This window comes from Zalophus californianus, chromosome 1 (genome assembly GCF_009762305.2).
Source record: "Zalophus californianus isolate mZalCal1 chromosome 1, mZalCal1.pri.v2, whole genome shotgun sequence".
Classification (NCBI taxonomy): domain Eukaryota; kingdom Metazoa; phylum Chordata; class Mammalia; order Carnivora; family Otariidae; genus Zalophus; species Zalophus californianus.
The window spans coordinates 36,553,741-36,569,643 of record NC_045595.1 but is presented as its reverse complement, the minus strand read 5'-3'; the positions used below and the strand labels follow the sequence as shown (position 1 = coordinate 36,569,643).

At 42.9% G+C, this 15,903-nt stretch overlaps 1 protein-coding gene across 4 annotated transcripts in view; it reads left to right on the top strand.

The window, feature by feature from the left end:
- The window catches only part of FRMD4B (FERM domain containing 4B), a 319,908-nt gene that overhangs the window by 188,803 nt on the left and 115,202 nt on the right, over window positions 1-15,903 (top strand). For 3 of the 4 annotated variants that reach the window (XM_027585166.2, XM_027585168.2, XM_027585165.2), the window contains one exon: window positions 14,871-14,936. In XM_027585166.2, coding sequence (XP_027440967.2) covers window positions 14,871-14,936 — 66 coding nt within the window. Of the gene's footprint in view, window positions 1-8,586; window positions 8,694-14,870; window positions 14,937-15,903 lie in introns of those variants that run through there. The other variant, XM_027585167.2, reaches the window with a different exon arrangement.

Below are 15,903 nucleotides of genomic sequence, written 5' to 3'. Positions count from 1 at the left end.
TAAGTGTTATCACCCCCTACTCCCCTGACTATGATTGAAAAGGCACTAGGAATTCCGGAATGTAATGATTTCCCAATGAGTTTGCAGAAGCCACCATCCAGGCCACTCTTACCAGAAGCATCCATGCTTTTTTAAATGACCCAGCCCCTCACTGCCTTCAGAAAGGTTATTCCAGAACAGCCTCAAGAAGCAAGGCTGAGGCAGGGCCACAGAGGAAAATATTTGGTTCCCTGGATACAGCTGTGCGTGTTGGGTGAGATTTCCTCTCACAAGACTTGTCCCTTCTGCTGGAGGCTGAGCGGAACCGAGATTAAAATGGAGCGGCCATACAAGTGGGGAGAAACTTGCCGACAGAGCAGAATGACATGTGCTCAGTTCTGCTTGTGAATGAAAAAGCTGGAAACATCTTTCACCTATGCCTTAAGGTCATGGCGGCCTCCTGCAGCAGGAGTTCCAATGGTTTGAGAGATTCCAGAAGGACAGCAAGATAGCAACACAGGGGGTTGGGATCTGGCAATTAAGAGGCAAAGGGGTGACCTTGGCAGAAAGAGGGAGAAAACTCAGAAGCGGAGCAGCAGATGGAAATAAAGGGAAATTCATTCATTCCACACGTTTTTAGTAAGCCCCGCGATGGGCTCGGCTCTCTTATAGGAGCTAGGAGAGTAGCAGTAAGTGAAACTTGCATCCCAGTGGCAAAAGAACCAGGAAAAGCAGATGACATTGAACGTTTTGACAGGAGCATTGCAGTCCTTGGTCGGCAGACCCTCAGCGGTGAGCCTGGTCACTGGCGATTTGGGGAAGCATGATGATAAAGTAGAACAGTTACTTTTTATGTTGACCTCTTGTCTGCCAACCTCGGTGCTCTGTGGGCAGGTATCATGAGTCCCATTGTTGGGATGTGATAAGTGAGTCTTAGGAAAGTTAAGTGGGCTGAGCTTTGGATGCAATTCTGTCTGAATCCAAAGACTACTATTTCATCTTCATCACTGGTAGCTCAGTGGCCTCAGCATCCCGACATAGTGCTCTGAAACTCATCCTTTCTCTGAGATCTCTCACTCCCACTGAACTTCTCCAGGGGTATGCTGGTGCGTCTTTCACAAACAGCTCTCTGGGATAAAGGGCGCCAACGTGTAACATTTGCCAATTTCTGTGGTGTGAAAACCCTCACCTTGGCTGATCTCCTGTTACCACTGTAACCTCCCTGATTGGGAAGAGGTGAGCAGTAACATGTCGCCATCGAGGAGCGTTGCTGTCACACTGACTCAGTAGGCATAAATAACCTCAAGAGCAAAGATAATAGTAAAATGTAGCCAAATAACTGGAAATGATGAGTTTTGAGCATTTATTACCTGTAAATTTTTTTTAAGTAAGCTCTAGGACCAATGTGGGCCTTGAACTCATGACCCCGAGATCAAGAGTCACAGGCTCCACCAACTGAACCAGCCAGGCGCACCTTATTACTTGTATTTTTAATGTAATTATTTCATTACTTATTTATTTCTTCATTCTATTCTTATTGCTTCATTATTTAATTCATAAGTTTATATACTGTAATTTTAAATATTGGGTCATGCTTCACAACCAGCTTGAAAATGGGGCAGTAGACTCTCGTGAGTTGCGGAGACTCACCATTCTCTCTCTCAAAGGATTCTTTTCCCCTCGTTGCATTTTCTGGTTCTGGCCCAGAAATTGTTCTTGGCTCCTTTTTTATATTTCCTTTGTCTCCTTGACCTGTGGCCTTCCAGTTTTTTTGGTTTTGTTTCGTTTTAATCTTTGACACCTGCGTTAGCCTCAAAAAAAGACACCATCCCATTTGATCAACGCAACCTGCGTTAAGTGACCAAAAAGTTTCTTCACTAAATATTAGAAACCTGTAGGTTGAGAAGGGGGTGTTTCTTCTGTGACAGTAAAACGAGTCCTAGACATTTGTGATTAAGAAAGTTTCTATATTGTCCTAAGTGTGCTTGACTTTTCTGTTCTCACAGTTTGGTAATGCCTTTCTAAATTCCCTACCCAAATGTGACCTTTCTACTGACCCAGCTAGTGCTCTGGACCTAATACAATCCGTTTGTATTATTTATAAACGCCCTAAGGACTGATTTCAGCCTCTACTTGTACTTGGACCACAAAGAACAAAGAGATTTTGAAAAGCATAAATTAGGGACATTCTAACAGGTGTTGATGAAAAATGGAAATGTGAAAATTCTGCCAATGAATGTGTACTCCGAAACAAATGTAAAGTTGATTTTGGTTTTCTAATTAATTTTTGTTCAGTTTTAGGTTTCCAGGGCAATATATGTGATTTATGTGCCCTGTGGATGGCTTACATTCAGCCCAGATTTCCAAATGTGCTGTACAATGAATAAACAGTACCTAGAATATCTTTCAGTTACAAGTACTACAGTTTATTTTTAAAATCCATTTACCCGAGCTGTGCTTGTCTTAACTTTTAAGTTTTTGAAAGACGCAGTACTTTTGCTCATTCCTACAGGCTGTTTTTCATGGGAGAAGAGAAAACTGACAGTTGGCCAAGCAAAAAGTTTCCAAACCACAGGGTGTCTGCTACTTGCATATTCACCAAAGCCAAAATTTCCATTTTCTACAAGTTGACTGGAGAACTTCATTTCTGGTCAACCTGAGCTGCAGACAAGAACTGAAATCCTTCACAGCCCGTGGGCTGTGCTCTTGGCTTTTTTCTTGGTTACACTTTGTGACTTTTCCTGTTTACAATATCTGTGTCCTCCCATTTTTTTTTTCTTTTTCGACTCGATACTGTACCATGACATCTAAAAATACAGTCTAACAACTGGTTTTAAATAAAGAGGATGTTTCTTTCTGGAAAGGAACGGCAGATATATCCTGCACAGTTTTTTTAAAATAAACATTGGACAAACTCTCATCAGTGCCTAAGCTGAGTTTCTAATTGGAAAAGCACACAGTATTTATAAAGACAATCCTGCTTTTTGCTGCAGCTTCTTCCATGAAGATATATCACCTGTTTCCCCCACTTGTCACTGGGTGAGCTCCTAGCTGAGTTTGGCTCAGGCCTTTATTAGCTAGGAAGCTTGGGTAAGTTATTCTCAACTTCTTGGGGTCTCAACTTCTTCAGTGTAAAACAGAGGGTCAAAAATACCTGCTTCCCAGGGTGGTTGTAAGAATTCAGCAGATGGGGGCGCCTGGGCGGCTCAGTCGTTAAGCGTCTGCCTTTGGCTCAGGTCATGACTCTAGGTTCCTGAGATGGAGCCCCGCATCGGGCTCCCTGGTCAGCGGGAAGCCTGCTTCTCCTTCTTCTACTCTCCCTGCTTGTGTTCCCTTCTTGCTGTGTCTCTCTCTGTCAAATAAATAAATAAAATCTTTAAAAAAAAAAAAAGAATTCAGCTGATGGGGCGCCTGGGTGGCTCAGTCAGTTAAGCATCTGCCTTCGGCTCAGGTCATGATCCCAGGGTCCTGGGACCGAGCCCCCACGTCAGGCCCCCTACTCAGCAGGGGGGCCTGCTTCTTCCTCTCCCTCTGCCTGCCACTCCCCCTGCTTGTGTGCTCGCTCTCTCTCTCCCTCTGTCAAATAAATAAATAAAATCTTAAAAAAAAAAAAAGAATTCAGTGGATAAGATGTATATCAAAGCACATGACAAACATAGCAGTCAGCACATTCAATTGATGTTGGTGAGAACAAAAGTAGCCAGCCCAAGACACAACCTGGTCACAATCAGATAAGGAGAAGGGGTTTATAAGTGTTTCCCCAGCTTGGGGTACCAGGGCAGTTAACAATGGCAGTTTTGAGTTAGTCTGTTGATTATCACTGAGAAATCAGAATGGCATTAATCCCCATCTTTTGGGTTGACCACTCTTTCCAGGGTTTACCTGGTAGATTGATTTTCAACTCAAATTCGACAACTTGTCCTCTTAATAATCCATGAGAACTTTTTTCTTGAGAAAAATAATCATTTAACCAACTTAAAAGAACCACTGACAGTTAACATAATAGCACTCAACAGCTTACAGATCATTTCCAGCAATCATAGTGCTCAGTGCACGAGGTTAAGAGTAGAGCTGATCATGCGTGCCAGGCACTTTAACACAGACTCTAACACCTAATCTATAACCAATAAGTAGAGTGTATTACTGGTGGTGTGATTATCATCTGTACTTTTGTGGTAGATTTTAGGTTCAATCCACATTAATACAAGAGACAAAGCTAAATAAGATTGATTCTTAGCAGTTTCATTTCACAGGGGCAGAAACTGAGATTTAGAGAGATACCACGATATCAATGCCACGCTCTTAGTTAAATGGTACAGCTGGGACACAACCCAGGCCTCTTGATTCTTTTTTTTTTTATTTAAGATTTTATTTATTTATTTTAGAGAGAGAAAGTGAGTGTGAGCAGGGAGAGGGTCAGAGGAAGAAGGAGAAGGAGTATCTTCAAACAGACTCTGTGCTGAGCGTGGAGCCCGACGCGGAACTCGATCTCACGACTCTGAGATCACGATCTGAGCCAAAACCAAGTCAGACGCTTAACCGACTGAGACACCCAGGTGCCCCCCCAGGCCTCCTGATTCTAAATCCTGGCATACCTTGAGGACACCAGGCTGGTGTTGCCCTATGTCCTTCAGCTCCAGACTTCAAAAATAGTTTTGCTTCTTTTCTTCTTTTCTTTCTTCCTTTGAAACCTGGCCTTTCTTTTCACCAGCCTTAAGAGATCAGGCTATAATCTGATGAGCGATTGTCTTTTATGAGAATGTCCTCCCTAGGGGGTGTCTGCCAAAGCTGACCGAAATTCCCTGCCAGGTCGATGCTGGAGCTCCAGAAGCGGCGTCCACTGGCCAGCCTTTCTCGTTTGCTTTTCTCCAGCCTCTGCCAGAAAGGAGCTTGCACTTGAATGCTAATGTCCAGAAAACACCGTTATCCCTCCAACCTGTACTGGGAGCCCCTTCTCAAGAGCAATGGTCCAATATACGTTCTCTCTATCAGTTTCCTAATTTCTTGGGCCTCCAGGGCAAGACATCAGTTTTGCAGAGGCTCCGAACTTAAGTCCATTGCCAGTTGAGCTATTTCAGAGCCTTTATTAGTGTCTGAAAATATTTGTTTAATTTTTAGTCATTTCTTTTCTTCTCCTTACCTCTAGAGCAGTTGTTCCCAACCAGGGACAATTTTGTCCAAGAGACAATGGACGATGTCTGGAGACATTTTGTGGTTGTCACAAGCAGGGGGGAGGTGTTACTGGCATCTAGTGGGTAGAGGCCAGGGAGGCTGCTAAACATCCTACAGTGCACAGGAGAGCCCCACAAGGGAAGAAGTATCTAGCCACAAATACTAGCGCCAAAGCTGAGATACCCTGCTCGAGAACAAGCCTTGCTGATGTATATTACTACCCAGAGCAGTGCTTGCGCTTGGAAAGTGCTCAGTGAATCCTGGTTGAGCAAATGAGTGAAAACATGTTTCAGAGCTTTCCCACGCTGAGTTCACTGCATTGTGTTCTAGATTGCATCTTAAGCCCAGACTATTGTAGAGTCAGACCCGGGAGGTCACACACCTGATAAATGTCATCCTGTACCGAGGGTGTCCACATAAGCGTGACAGAGCCCGCAGCCCAAGAGGTGGGGATTAATTCCATCCTGATGCCCAGTGAAAATCAAGAGCAAACACTTAGACACTGTTTTTAGCAGCTGCCCATGTTTCTGCAGTGCAGGGCCAGGAGGTAGCCAAGGAATGGGGATATTCCCCTGGCCTTGCTGCTGCACAATGACCTGAACCCAGAAACTCTGGTTTGGTGAATCTAGATGAGGCTTTTCCAGGACAGTGTCTTACCTAGTGGTCAGGCTGATATGGGAAATGCCAAAGCTGGCTGTTTGCATCTCTCAGACCTACCAGATGGGAAATACTTTAGAACAGAAGTAATACAATATAGCAGGGAAAGGCACACACTCTGAAGTCACAGTGTCTGTGTTTCTACCTTCTGTGTCTCCTCCTCGCTCTGTGACCTTGCGGGGTGGAGTCAGCCATTTACCTCTCCGAGCCTCGACTTCTTCGTCCATAGGATGGAGTTACTATGGGAATCTACCTCACAGGCTTGTTATGAAAATGAAGCTAGGGGCACCTGGCTGGCTCAGTCGGTGGAGCACTCGACTCTTGATCTCTGGGTGATGAGTTCGAGCCCCACGTTGGGTGTAGAGATCGCTAAAAGAATAAAAGAGAAAAGGAAAGAAAAGAAAAGAAAAGGAATTTAAACAGCCCACATAGGGGCACCTGGGTGGCTCAGTCGGTTAAATGTCTGCCTTCGGCTCAGGTCATGATCCTGGGGTCCTGGGATCGAGTCCTGCATCAGGCTCCCTGCTCCGCAGAGAATCTGTTTCTCCCTCTCCCTCTACCCCTCCCCCCTGCTCTGCTCTCTCCTGCTCACTCTCTCAAAGAAGTAAATAAAATCTTTAAAAAAAATAAACAGCCCACATAAATAAAAGAAAGGGCTTGGAATAGTGCCAGGCACATGGTCACTGGCTATTAGTTATTGTTAACATTTTTTTCCTAAGTCAGATTACTCAAGTTACTCAGTTTAGTCTTTGGGAACCTGAATTCTCCCCTTCTTTCTCATTCTCCCTACCCCAGCACATTTTCTTTCTTCCTGTGCTTCTTTTATGCCACCTGCCTCTGTCTCTCATTGTCTCTTTTTTATCCTCCTCTCCCAGTGAACCTACGAGAGGCACGCAAGAGGCCTACTTTTGTGCAGCTAATGGAACCTGAGAGTCCACCCCAGGTCATAGCAACACGACCCAAGACAAGTGACTTAACCTCTCGGCACTTCAGTTTTGTCATCTACAGAATCTAAATAGCAACACCTCTTACCTGTAGGGATGCAAGTAGCATGAAAGAAGATACTGCGCATGTGCTACATGACACCCAGTGGTTACAGAAGCTAGGAGAATCATTCATTGATACGGGAAAAAGAGGTTCCTAATGATCGCACATTGGGAGGGTAGGCACCATCTTGAAGCAACTCGAGGGAAAATCACAGCTGACTCGGTGTGGAGACATCTGTGTCAGTCTAGGCCATTCTCTGAACGGGAGTGTCAATAGCTCATATTCAGTCAACACCCAGAGATGATATAAAGGAGCCCTGTTTGGCTGGGGTTGACATCATTTGAGTGAAATATAAAACTCTGTCCACTCAATAGATCCCAAAGTAAGAATGTCCTAGATACGCCTTTCTACCTCTCTCCAGTTCCTCCAGAATCTCTCATCTGATGAGGAGTCTAATAGCACGCCTTGTTCTCAGAGTGGAAAGCTTGTTTGTTATGTATGACCCCGTCTGGGCCAAGGCTTAGGAGGTGTTTTGGAACATCCTCACTTTACCTTATGCTATGTCAATGGAAATCATTTGTGAATTTATTTCACAAATTGTTGACTGTGTCTAGATTCTGAGCAGTTAAGACTTTCCTTCACTCAGCAGATATCTACTTACCACACTCTCACCCTGTGCCAGGCACTGCTCTAGGCCCTGGGGATACAGTGGTGAACAAATCAATCAGGGTCTCTGTCATGAAATTTACATTCTGATGGTGAAAGATAAGAGACAGATATAAACAAAAACAAAACAAACAAACAAAAAGAAATACTACCTATGAAGAAAATAAAGCCGCTTGTTAAGAGGGAGAGTATCCAGTCTCCACTGTATTTTGAGGACAGGCCTCTTGGAAACAGTGACATTTGATTTAAGATCTGAAAGATGTAAAAGCACCCAATCATGCAGTGACCTGGGGAAACGGCATTCCAGACCAAACAACATATGCAAAATTTCAAGGGAGGAACAGGCTTTTATTTTGAGGAAGAAAAGGAGGGCCCGTGTGGCTGGTGTGCTAAAGCAAAGGCAGATGGGTTGGAATTAAAATTAGAGAGGGTTATGTGGACACCGTTGGCAAGGGAAGGAGTTAGATTTTCCCAAGGTTTGTATGAGAAGCCACCTGGCAATTTTAAGCAGGAAAGTGAAGGGATTTCATCTTTGTTTTAGAGATGCTGCTCACATGGCCATGCGGAGATTGGATCCTCACGGGACTCAAAAGCATGAAGCCTGGTTAGAGAGATGGTTTTGCACACATCCAGGCAAGGGACGATGGGGAATTAGACTCTGGATGGGTCACCCCACAAAAAATCCTGAGGAGTCATTTTTATGAGGCAGACTCTCTCAAGCTAGGCTTTCAGAAAAGGTCAAAAGGGAACAAGAAAAAAGAAAAAAGCAGCTTGCCGCTTCCTTTACCAAGCTTTCATATTTCCTTGTTCCAAAGAACTACTAAAGCAAAACCAAAGAAGGCTGAGGTTCTGGTCTTTTTCTGTAGCTGTTTTTTCCTGTTGCTTTTTAAGCTGACCCTGGTCATTATGAACGGTCCTAAACTGCCCTATCTGGACTTGCCTTTGGGTTTCTTACCAGGTCCGCCTTGTCTCTCCTCTTCTAAATCGGGTAGTGGGATTGGGTGTCTGGGGTTGGGTGTTTTCACACAGACTTGAACCCCACTATGGGGTTACATATCAGGACACTCCATGAAGCCAGAGGTCTGACCTGTGGCTGCTTCTCACTTCCCTCTGCTCTTCCTCATTTGACCAGTGACCAGATGGACAAGGTCCTTCCACCAGCACCCAGTGCTTAGCGTCTGAGGACCCACGCTACCAGCTGGGGAGCAAACGCAGGGCAAACACAGACTGAGGTGGGAGTTTTAATCCAACCTGCATGATTTTAACCTCTGTGTCCCTGGGGTTGAATGTAGGAGGAGGAAGGAAGGGATTCAAGTCTGGGTGGAGGGTAAGTGAAACTTTCCAAAGACATGATTTTTTTAAATATGTTTTCTGTTCCACGTGAGGCGTTGCTGCCCCTGGGAAGGGTCACACCTGAGACTGTTTGGAAAGTCTCTGTGGGGTTCGAGTGATTCTGTGGAGCATCATTCCACACACAGACTGGAGAAAGAGTATGGCCCACTATCCTATGTTTGCTTATGAAAAGAAATGTGTACTTCCTTTGAGACTTCTTAAATGAAGTGTCATGGCCTAACGTGGCAAATTAGTTTCTGTCTGGCATTAGGGGCCTGAAGAGCTCATAGGAAAATACAGACTCTTAAATCTTAAGACAATTTGTTAATCAAAAGAGAGAGGGGAGAGAGAGAGAGAGAGAGAGAGAAGACACTTTGTAATGAGGTAGTGAAGAACACGGACTCAGGAGCTAGTCTGCCTAAGTTGGAATCCCAGCTCTACCTCTTACTAGCTTTGTGACCTTGGGCAAGTTGCTTGGCCTCTCTGTGCTTCGGTTTCCTTAATGTAAAGTGAAGATGATAGAGCTGTTTACTTCCTGCCTTTAAATGAGTTTCTACGTATTCAATACATTGAACATGCTTAACAAAATTTGTTTCTATTATATTTTAAGGTGATTCTGTATTTACAGATATAATCATTGTGATCCTTGAATAGTTCCCTTCAAATATAACTCCTGTTGTTGAAATTAGAAGAGAAAGCATTGGTGGGAGTCATATTTTAAATTAAATTTAAAATGCCTGCTTTTTTTTTCCTTTTGTTGTTACAGTATTTTTTTTTTTTTTAGTAAAAACAAAAATTCAGCCTGTTGCAAACAACAGAATTTGAATAAGATGGTATCTCCTAGCCAAGTAACCTTGTGCACAGCACTTATGCTCCAGCCTGGAAGTCAGAACCCTGAGTTTTAATCCCAGGCCTCACATTAACTAGCTGTGGCTTTGGACACGTCCGTTCCTTCATTGCCCCATATCCCAAGTAAGCAGTGGTTGTTAAATGCCTTCTAAGACTCTTTATATTTGCAAGTTCTAAATTCTAACTACCCCACGTCAGCTAACGTAATTTTTCATGCCCGCTTTCGAACGTTTTGTTTTCCCTCTTGCTCCCCACTCATCCAGTCTATTGAAAATGGTTGCATGGGAAGGCTCTCCCACAATTTGTCACCATAGAGCATATGGAATAGCAGGTATACAGCTAAATGGTTAAGGGCTTGGGCTTTGGGTTTGAGTCCAGTTCTGCCATTTATGAATCTTGTTATGTACAATCTCTGTAACCTTGTTCACCTGTAATATGGGGAGAGGAGATTGCCTACCTCGCGTGGGTATCATGAGGGTTGGATATGCAAATACATGAAAAGTGCTGAGTGCAATGCTTGGAATACAGAAAGAACTGGTTAGTGGTAATATCAGTGTTGTCAATAAAATACTGAACAGGGTGGGGCGGTGGGGGAGCCCTGGGTGGCTCAGTCGGTTAAGCGTCTGCCTTCGGCTCAGGTCATGATCCCAGGGTCCTGGGATCAAGTCCCACATCGGGCTCCCTGATCAGTGGGGACTCTGCCTCTCCCTCTGACCCCCCCCAATTGTGTGTGCATGCTCTTTGTCTCTCAAGTAAATAAATAAAATCTTTAAAAAATAAAAATAAAATGCCAAACCGGGTGCCAGGCTTACAGAAGCCTTGCAGGAGCTCGTGGTCCCCTCTCTCTTTTTATGTCTGCCCCATCAGGTCTGGAGAATTTTTCTGCTCTGTGCTTGTTAACTCACCTGTCATTTATCTCCTTCAAAATGGGTTAGTAATCTTCATCCCATTAGAAAGTTGTTTTTTTTTTTTTTAATAGGAGAATAAATGGAGGATAGGAAGGTTCATTAGCTGTTTGTTAAGCTTCAAGCAAATAAAGGGTATAATAACTGTGCTTTGTGGAAGTGGTTTATTTCATTCTCAGGGGTGTCAGATTGAAAGCTTACCAGGACATTGCTTATGAGGCTCAGAAAGTTTAAGTACCTTCTCCAAGGTAACCCAGCTAGTAAGAGATAAAATATGATTTTGAGCCCAAGTCTGGCTTTAGAACTCATGCAAGTGACATCGTTTCCCAGGCCTTGGTTTCCTGGTGCTTAAATTGAGGAAGGCCCCCCAAAATGAAACCAAACAAAATGAGGATGCCCCTTTCAGAGGCTTGCTTAGAGGCTGAAATCCTAGATGTTAATGAAGGTCAAGTGTTAAGCGCTTTGGCCTGGTGCAGAGGAGGCCCTCCTTTGACGTGGCGTTTTGTCTCTTCCCTGTCCTGTGTGAACTTAAATAGGGGTTTGCTTATTCTCATGATGCGACTCCTAGGAACCTGGCAGATAATAAATTTGGGTGAGACAGGGACCACAAATCTCATCTAAAGAAGGAGCTGCTGGTCCCCACCCTAGCCCAATGTTGCCATGGGGGAAATCCAACCCAGTGTTTCCAAATCCTACCATCTCAATTTTTCTTAAGTCCATCTTCTGATTTCTGAGATCATCAAAACAAAAATTTATTCATAACAAAATACATCAACCACCTTTCAACCTCTGATTTAAGTAAGTGACAAGGGCAGGCCTTTCTATCACTAGTGGTAGTCAAATCAGTACTCTGGCCTCCCGGAGAAACCATCCTCCCATAGAGGAAAGGGTTCGGTGAATACAGAGCACGATGTGCCAACGTGGGCTTAAAACTGTAGCATTTTTTCCCCCTCCAGTTCACCTGCACTGCCCTTCTCTAGCTTGTTTTGTATGGTCTCTTATCACTTCACATACTGAGACATGTGTTCAGTTCTCCCCACCAAATATCAGCCTTTCTCCTGGCTGTTATATTTGTGGATGGTGCATCCATGATTATGACTAGATGACTTTACCATATTAATGACATCATCTGGGGAGTCCGTCCTTTGGAAACCTTTCGTTCTGATTTAGGTGTGGTATCTGGGACGCCGGGCTGGCTCAGTTGATCAAGCATCTGGTGCTTGATTTCAGCTCAGGTCATGATCTCAGGGTCCTGGGATTGAGCTCAGCGTGGGGCTCCGCACTCAGTGGGGAGTCTGCTTGAGATTCGCTCTCTCCCTCTCTCTCTGCCCCCCCCCCCCAAAAGATACCTATGGTATCTCAGGAAGACACTTTTAGCTGCAAGAAGCAGAATCCAACTCAAGGTAGTTTCAGAAAGAAAAAAAGTGGATTTATTAAAGGAACACAAGGATGTTTCATGGAACGAAAGAGCAAGAATTCACCCAAACCAGTGGAAGTGACTACAAGTGACTAGAATGACATTAGGAACCTGGACAGCAACTCTCTCGAGCTTTCCCTTGCAGGTTGCATGATTTCTCTTGCCTCTTTCCAGCTACCTGTGTCCTTCATTCTCTCTGCAGATGGCTTTCCTTTTTGTCCACACACAGCGGAGAAGAGCTGTCCTTACCCAACTGCTTTCCCATCCTCTCAGCCTCAATTCCAGATTCCCTGGACTGAGGATATGATTGGCTCAGCTTGAATCAGGTGTCTGTTCCCTGGTCCAATCAGCTGAAACCTGAAGCGGAAGTGGTAGGACCAAGTTGTACAAACATGGCCACCACTGCCTGTGTTTGTCCCGAGATGGGCAGAGACACCAGAAAAACATTTGCTACTTAATTCCCCAGGGTAGAATGGGGTGTTGACAAAAGGAAAATCGACGAGATCGAGCAAAGTATGGTGGGAAGGAAAAAAGATGCTTTTTGAAAATCAGAAAATAAATTCATTTGGATTATGCAACAACGGAGTAACTTGAAATATTTTATGAGTTTTGACATATTCCTTAATGGACTCATGTTGTGTCAGTTGGTCTTCTGAGTATTATTTTGTCTTACCATAGTACATGTATTTGGGGTCTGTTTGTGTGGGTTTTACAAGAGAAGTAAAGTGATTTGAACTGACGCATTTATTTCTTTCTTCCCATAGAACAGTAGAAAAAAAGATGACTTTTTTGTTGTTGTTCAGTTAGAACTTAATTTAAATCTTGACTTGGCTTTTTTCTTGCTCAGATAACTCTGGATAAATTACTTTAAACTCTGGACCTCGGTTTCATTGTCTGTAAAATGGGGATGTTGTCATAGAGATTTTTTGTGGAGCTTTAATGAAATAATGTACGTACATTGTCCAGCTTAGTACCTGGAACAAATAAATACTCGTTCCCTTTCTCTTCGTCACCAAAAGTGTGTATTTCACCTCGGCTTTGCGGAGTTAAGGACATAATCAGGAGCCATGGGACAAGGTAAAGCTTGCCCACTCACCTCTTCACATTTCCTCAGTGGTTTCAATGGACCACATCTCCATAATACCGTGATCTAACCAACTGAGCTAGTTTTCAGACCTTTAAGGCAGAGTTTAATAAAAAATGTAAATGCAGTAATTAGTATTTTTCACACGGAAAACATTGCTTAGCCCACTCTGAGCCTCAATTTCCCCATCTGTTAAATTGGAGATAGTATCAGCAGTCCCACATGGTGACCGTGCAGCTCAGAGACGATATCTATAAAACACCTGGAACAGTTAGAAGTCTATAGCTGGTGCTTCATAATGGAGTGGTTTTCTCTTTAAATTGGGTTTAAATATATCTGAGTTTCCAGCTCTTATAGTTTGATACAGCAGCTGAGAGAGAAAATGCTGCCCATCCTTTTTCAAAGTGACCCAGAAGTTCCTCAACCATGGGCAAAGTTGGGTATGCATTGTTCGCCATGATGTTGCTTAGATGGAGGCCATCTAAGTGTCTCTCAGCAGGAGACTCATTAAACTATTACATGTCCACACAATTACTTGTTACTGTAGAACCTTTAAAAAGAATGCAGTTGGTCTATATGTGTTGGCATTGGAAAGATCACCAAGAAATAGCTTAGTTCCACTTGAGTTGGGGGAAAAAAAATATATATACATGTATATATATATATATACACACACATATATATGTATATATATCATGTATGTGTGTTTGTATATACATATAGCATCACAGTACACACACCCCATAAACACAGAGTCATATATAAAATTTCTGGATGATTATATAGACACAAACACACACACAAATATTAACAATACTTCATTTGCAAAACAATATGTCCAATAACATTGCAAAGCAAACCATTTAATATGAAGTTTTTTGAAAATATGTACACATATATATCTGAAAATATAAGCACCTATATATATGTACACATATATATCTCAAACTGTAAAAACAGTTTGAGCTGATTCTCCTCAAACTGACAGAGTGGTGATTTCTGCAGATAAAATGATTTGGAGCATGAGTTAATTAAGGGGGCTCTTTGTATTCTGTGCGTTGTTTAAATATTTTACAGGGGGGCCTGGCTGGCTCTGTCTGTAGAGCATGCGACTCTTGATCTTGGGGTCATGAGTTCAAGCCCCACATTGGGTGTGGAGCCTACTTAAAAAATAAAATGAAATAAAATAAAAAATAAGTAAATAAATATTTTACAAAGAATATTTCCTGGTATTGCAGTTATAAGTGGTAAAAAAGTAAATATAACTGGAAATTTATACTGACATGTACCGTTCTTAACTATATATCTTAACTGTTCTTAATTACAGTAGTGATGTTCTATAAAGAGGACAGACATTTCAAAGATGGAGACTTTCAATTTTAACTCTAATGTCATAGTTTTCCTTTATAATTATGAATGTATTATATTTATTTAAATACATCAGTGAATATAGACATTTTCATTTGAAAAATTCAATATTGATTCAATGAAAAATATAGCAGTTTCCTCTGGGAAGGAAACCAGCTTTTCATAGTATAATCTTGTGTGCACTATTATAGACATAATTTTTTCAACATATTGACTTGTCTTTGCTTTTCATTCTTTTCTTCTTTTAAATCCAAGAGCAAATTAATTCATTGATTGATGAATTCAAGAGCTAATGCCAAAGAGTAAGTCTGTTTATGATCAAGGCTGTTGAGTAACTCAACTGAAGCCGTTTTTAGCCTGAACACATCGCATGTAAACTAAACTATACATCAAGTTCAAGGGTCTGCTTGCCCATGCTAGCCATGATGCCACTCTTGCTTTCTTGTCCCCACAGATGACAGAAGGCAGGCACTGCCAGGTACACCTCCTGGATGATCGGAGACTGGAGCTGCTGGTTCAGGTGGGTGTTGCCCGTACAGAGACAGCCTGTACTGGTTCCCTCTGTGAGCCTCCAGGCCTGTGGTCAGGCTACTCGCTTACGTGTGCCAACGACTTGGGATTGTTTGAGGGGCAAAAGAACAGCTTCCAAGTCAGACAACTTGGTCTATGTGTAAGAGTAGTTATGGTCTGGGGACGTGGATTTGAGACCCTTGGGTTCCCATCTCAGTTATGACACTCAGTAGCTGTGTGACCCCCAGGAAGTGACTTTACTTCTCTGAACCTCTTGTTGGTAAGCTGGACACCATAATGCTTCCCTGAAAGGGTTATTGTGAGCTGCAAATCTGCATCCTGCCACTTTCTTGCTACATGACGTTGTCCAAGTTAAATACCCAGCATCATCAGCTGTGAACTGGGATGGAGAAGGCTTAGTGTTCCTCATAGAATTATGATTAAAATCAAGCTAGTTTATATATGTGAACAAAATCCTTTTGTAAACTATATGGAGTGTATGAGTGGTGGTATTTTGATTGTTGATCCTTTTCTCTTTATTTACCCAACACTGTGGACCAAGGACCTTTAAAAATTGTGGAAATCCCCTCTGATAGCCACAACTGTAGCTACAGCTAGAGCTCTCTCCTTTGACCAAACCTAAAGTCTTCTGAGGCTCCTTTCTCACCCATTATGCACAGGCTTCAGTTAGAATGAAAATAGCACAGTCAACACTGTTTCACCAGAGTAGACCAGATTTCTGCCTGTTTCTTTCTTTCTTCTTTTCTTTTAAATCATGACCATCCTTCTTCCCTAACAGCAAACATCCAACTCTCAAAGCACCATAATGAGCCCTAAATTGTTTGGCTCTAAGTTCCAAAAGAGCCCATGCAAATGCCCTCCTGCATATCCCCCTTTCCTTGCTGAGTCCCTGTAAATCAGGTGTCCACTGTCACTCTGGATGTTCCCCCTGATTCCAAACCATGCTCCTTGCCACC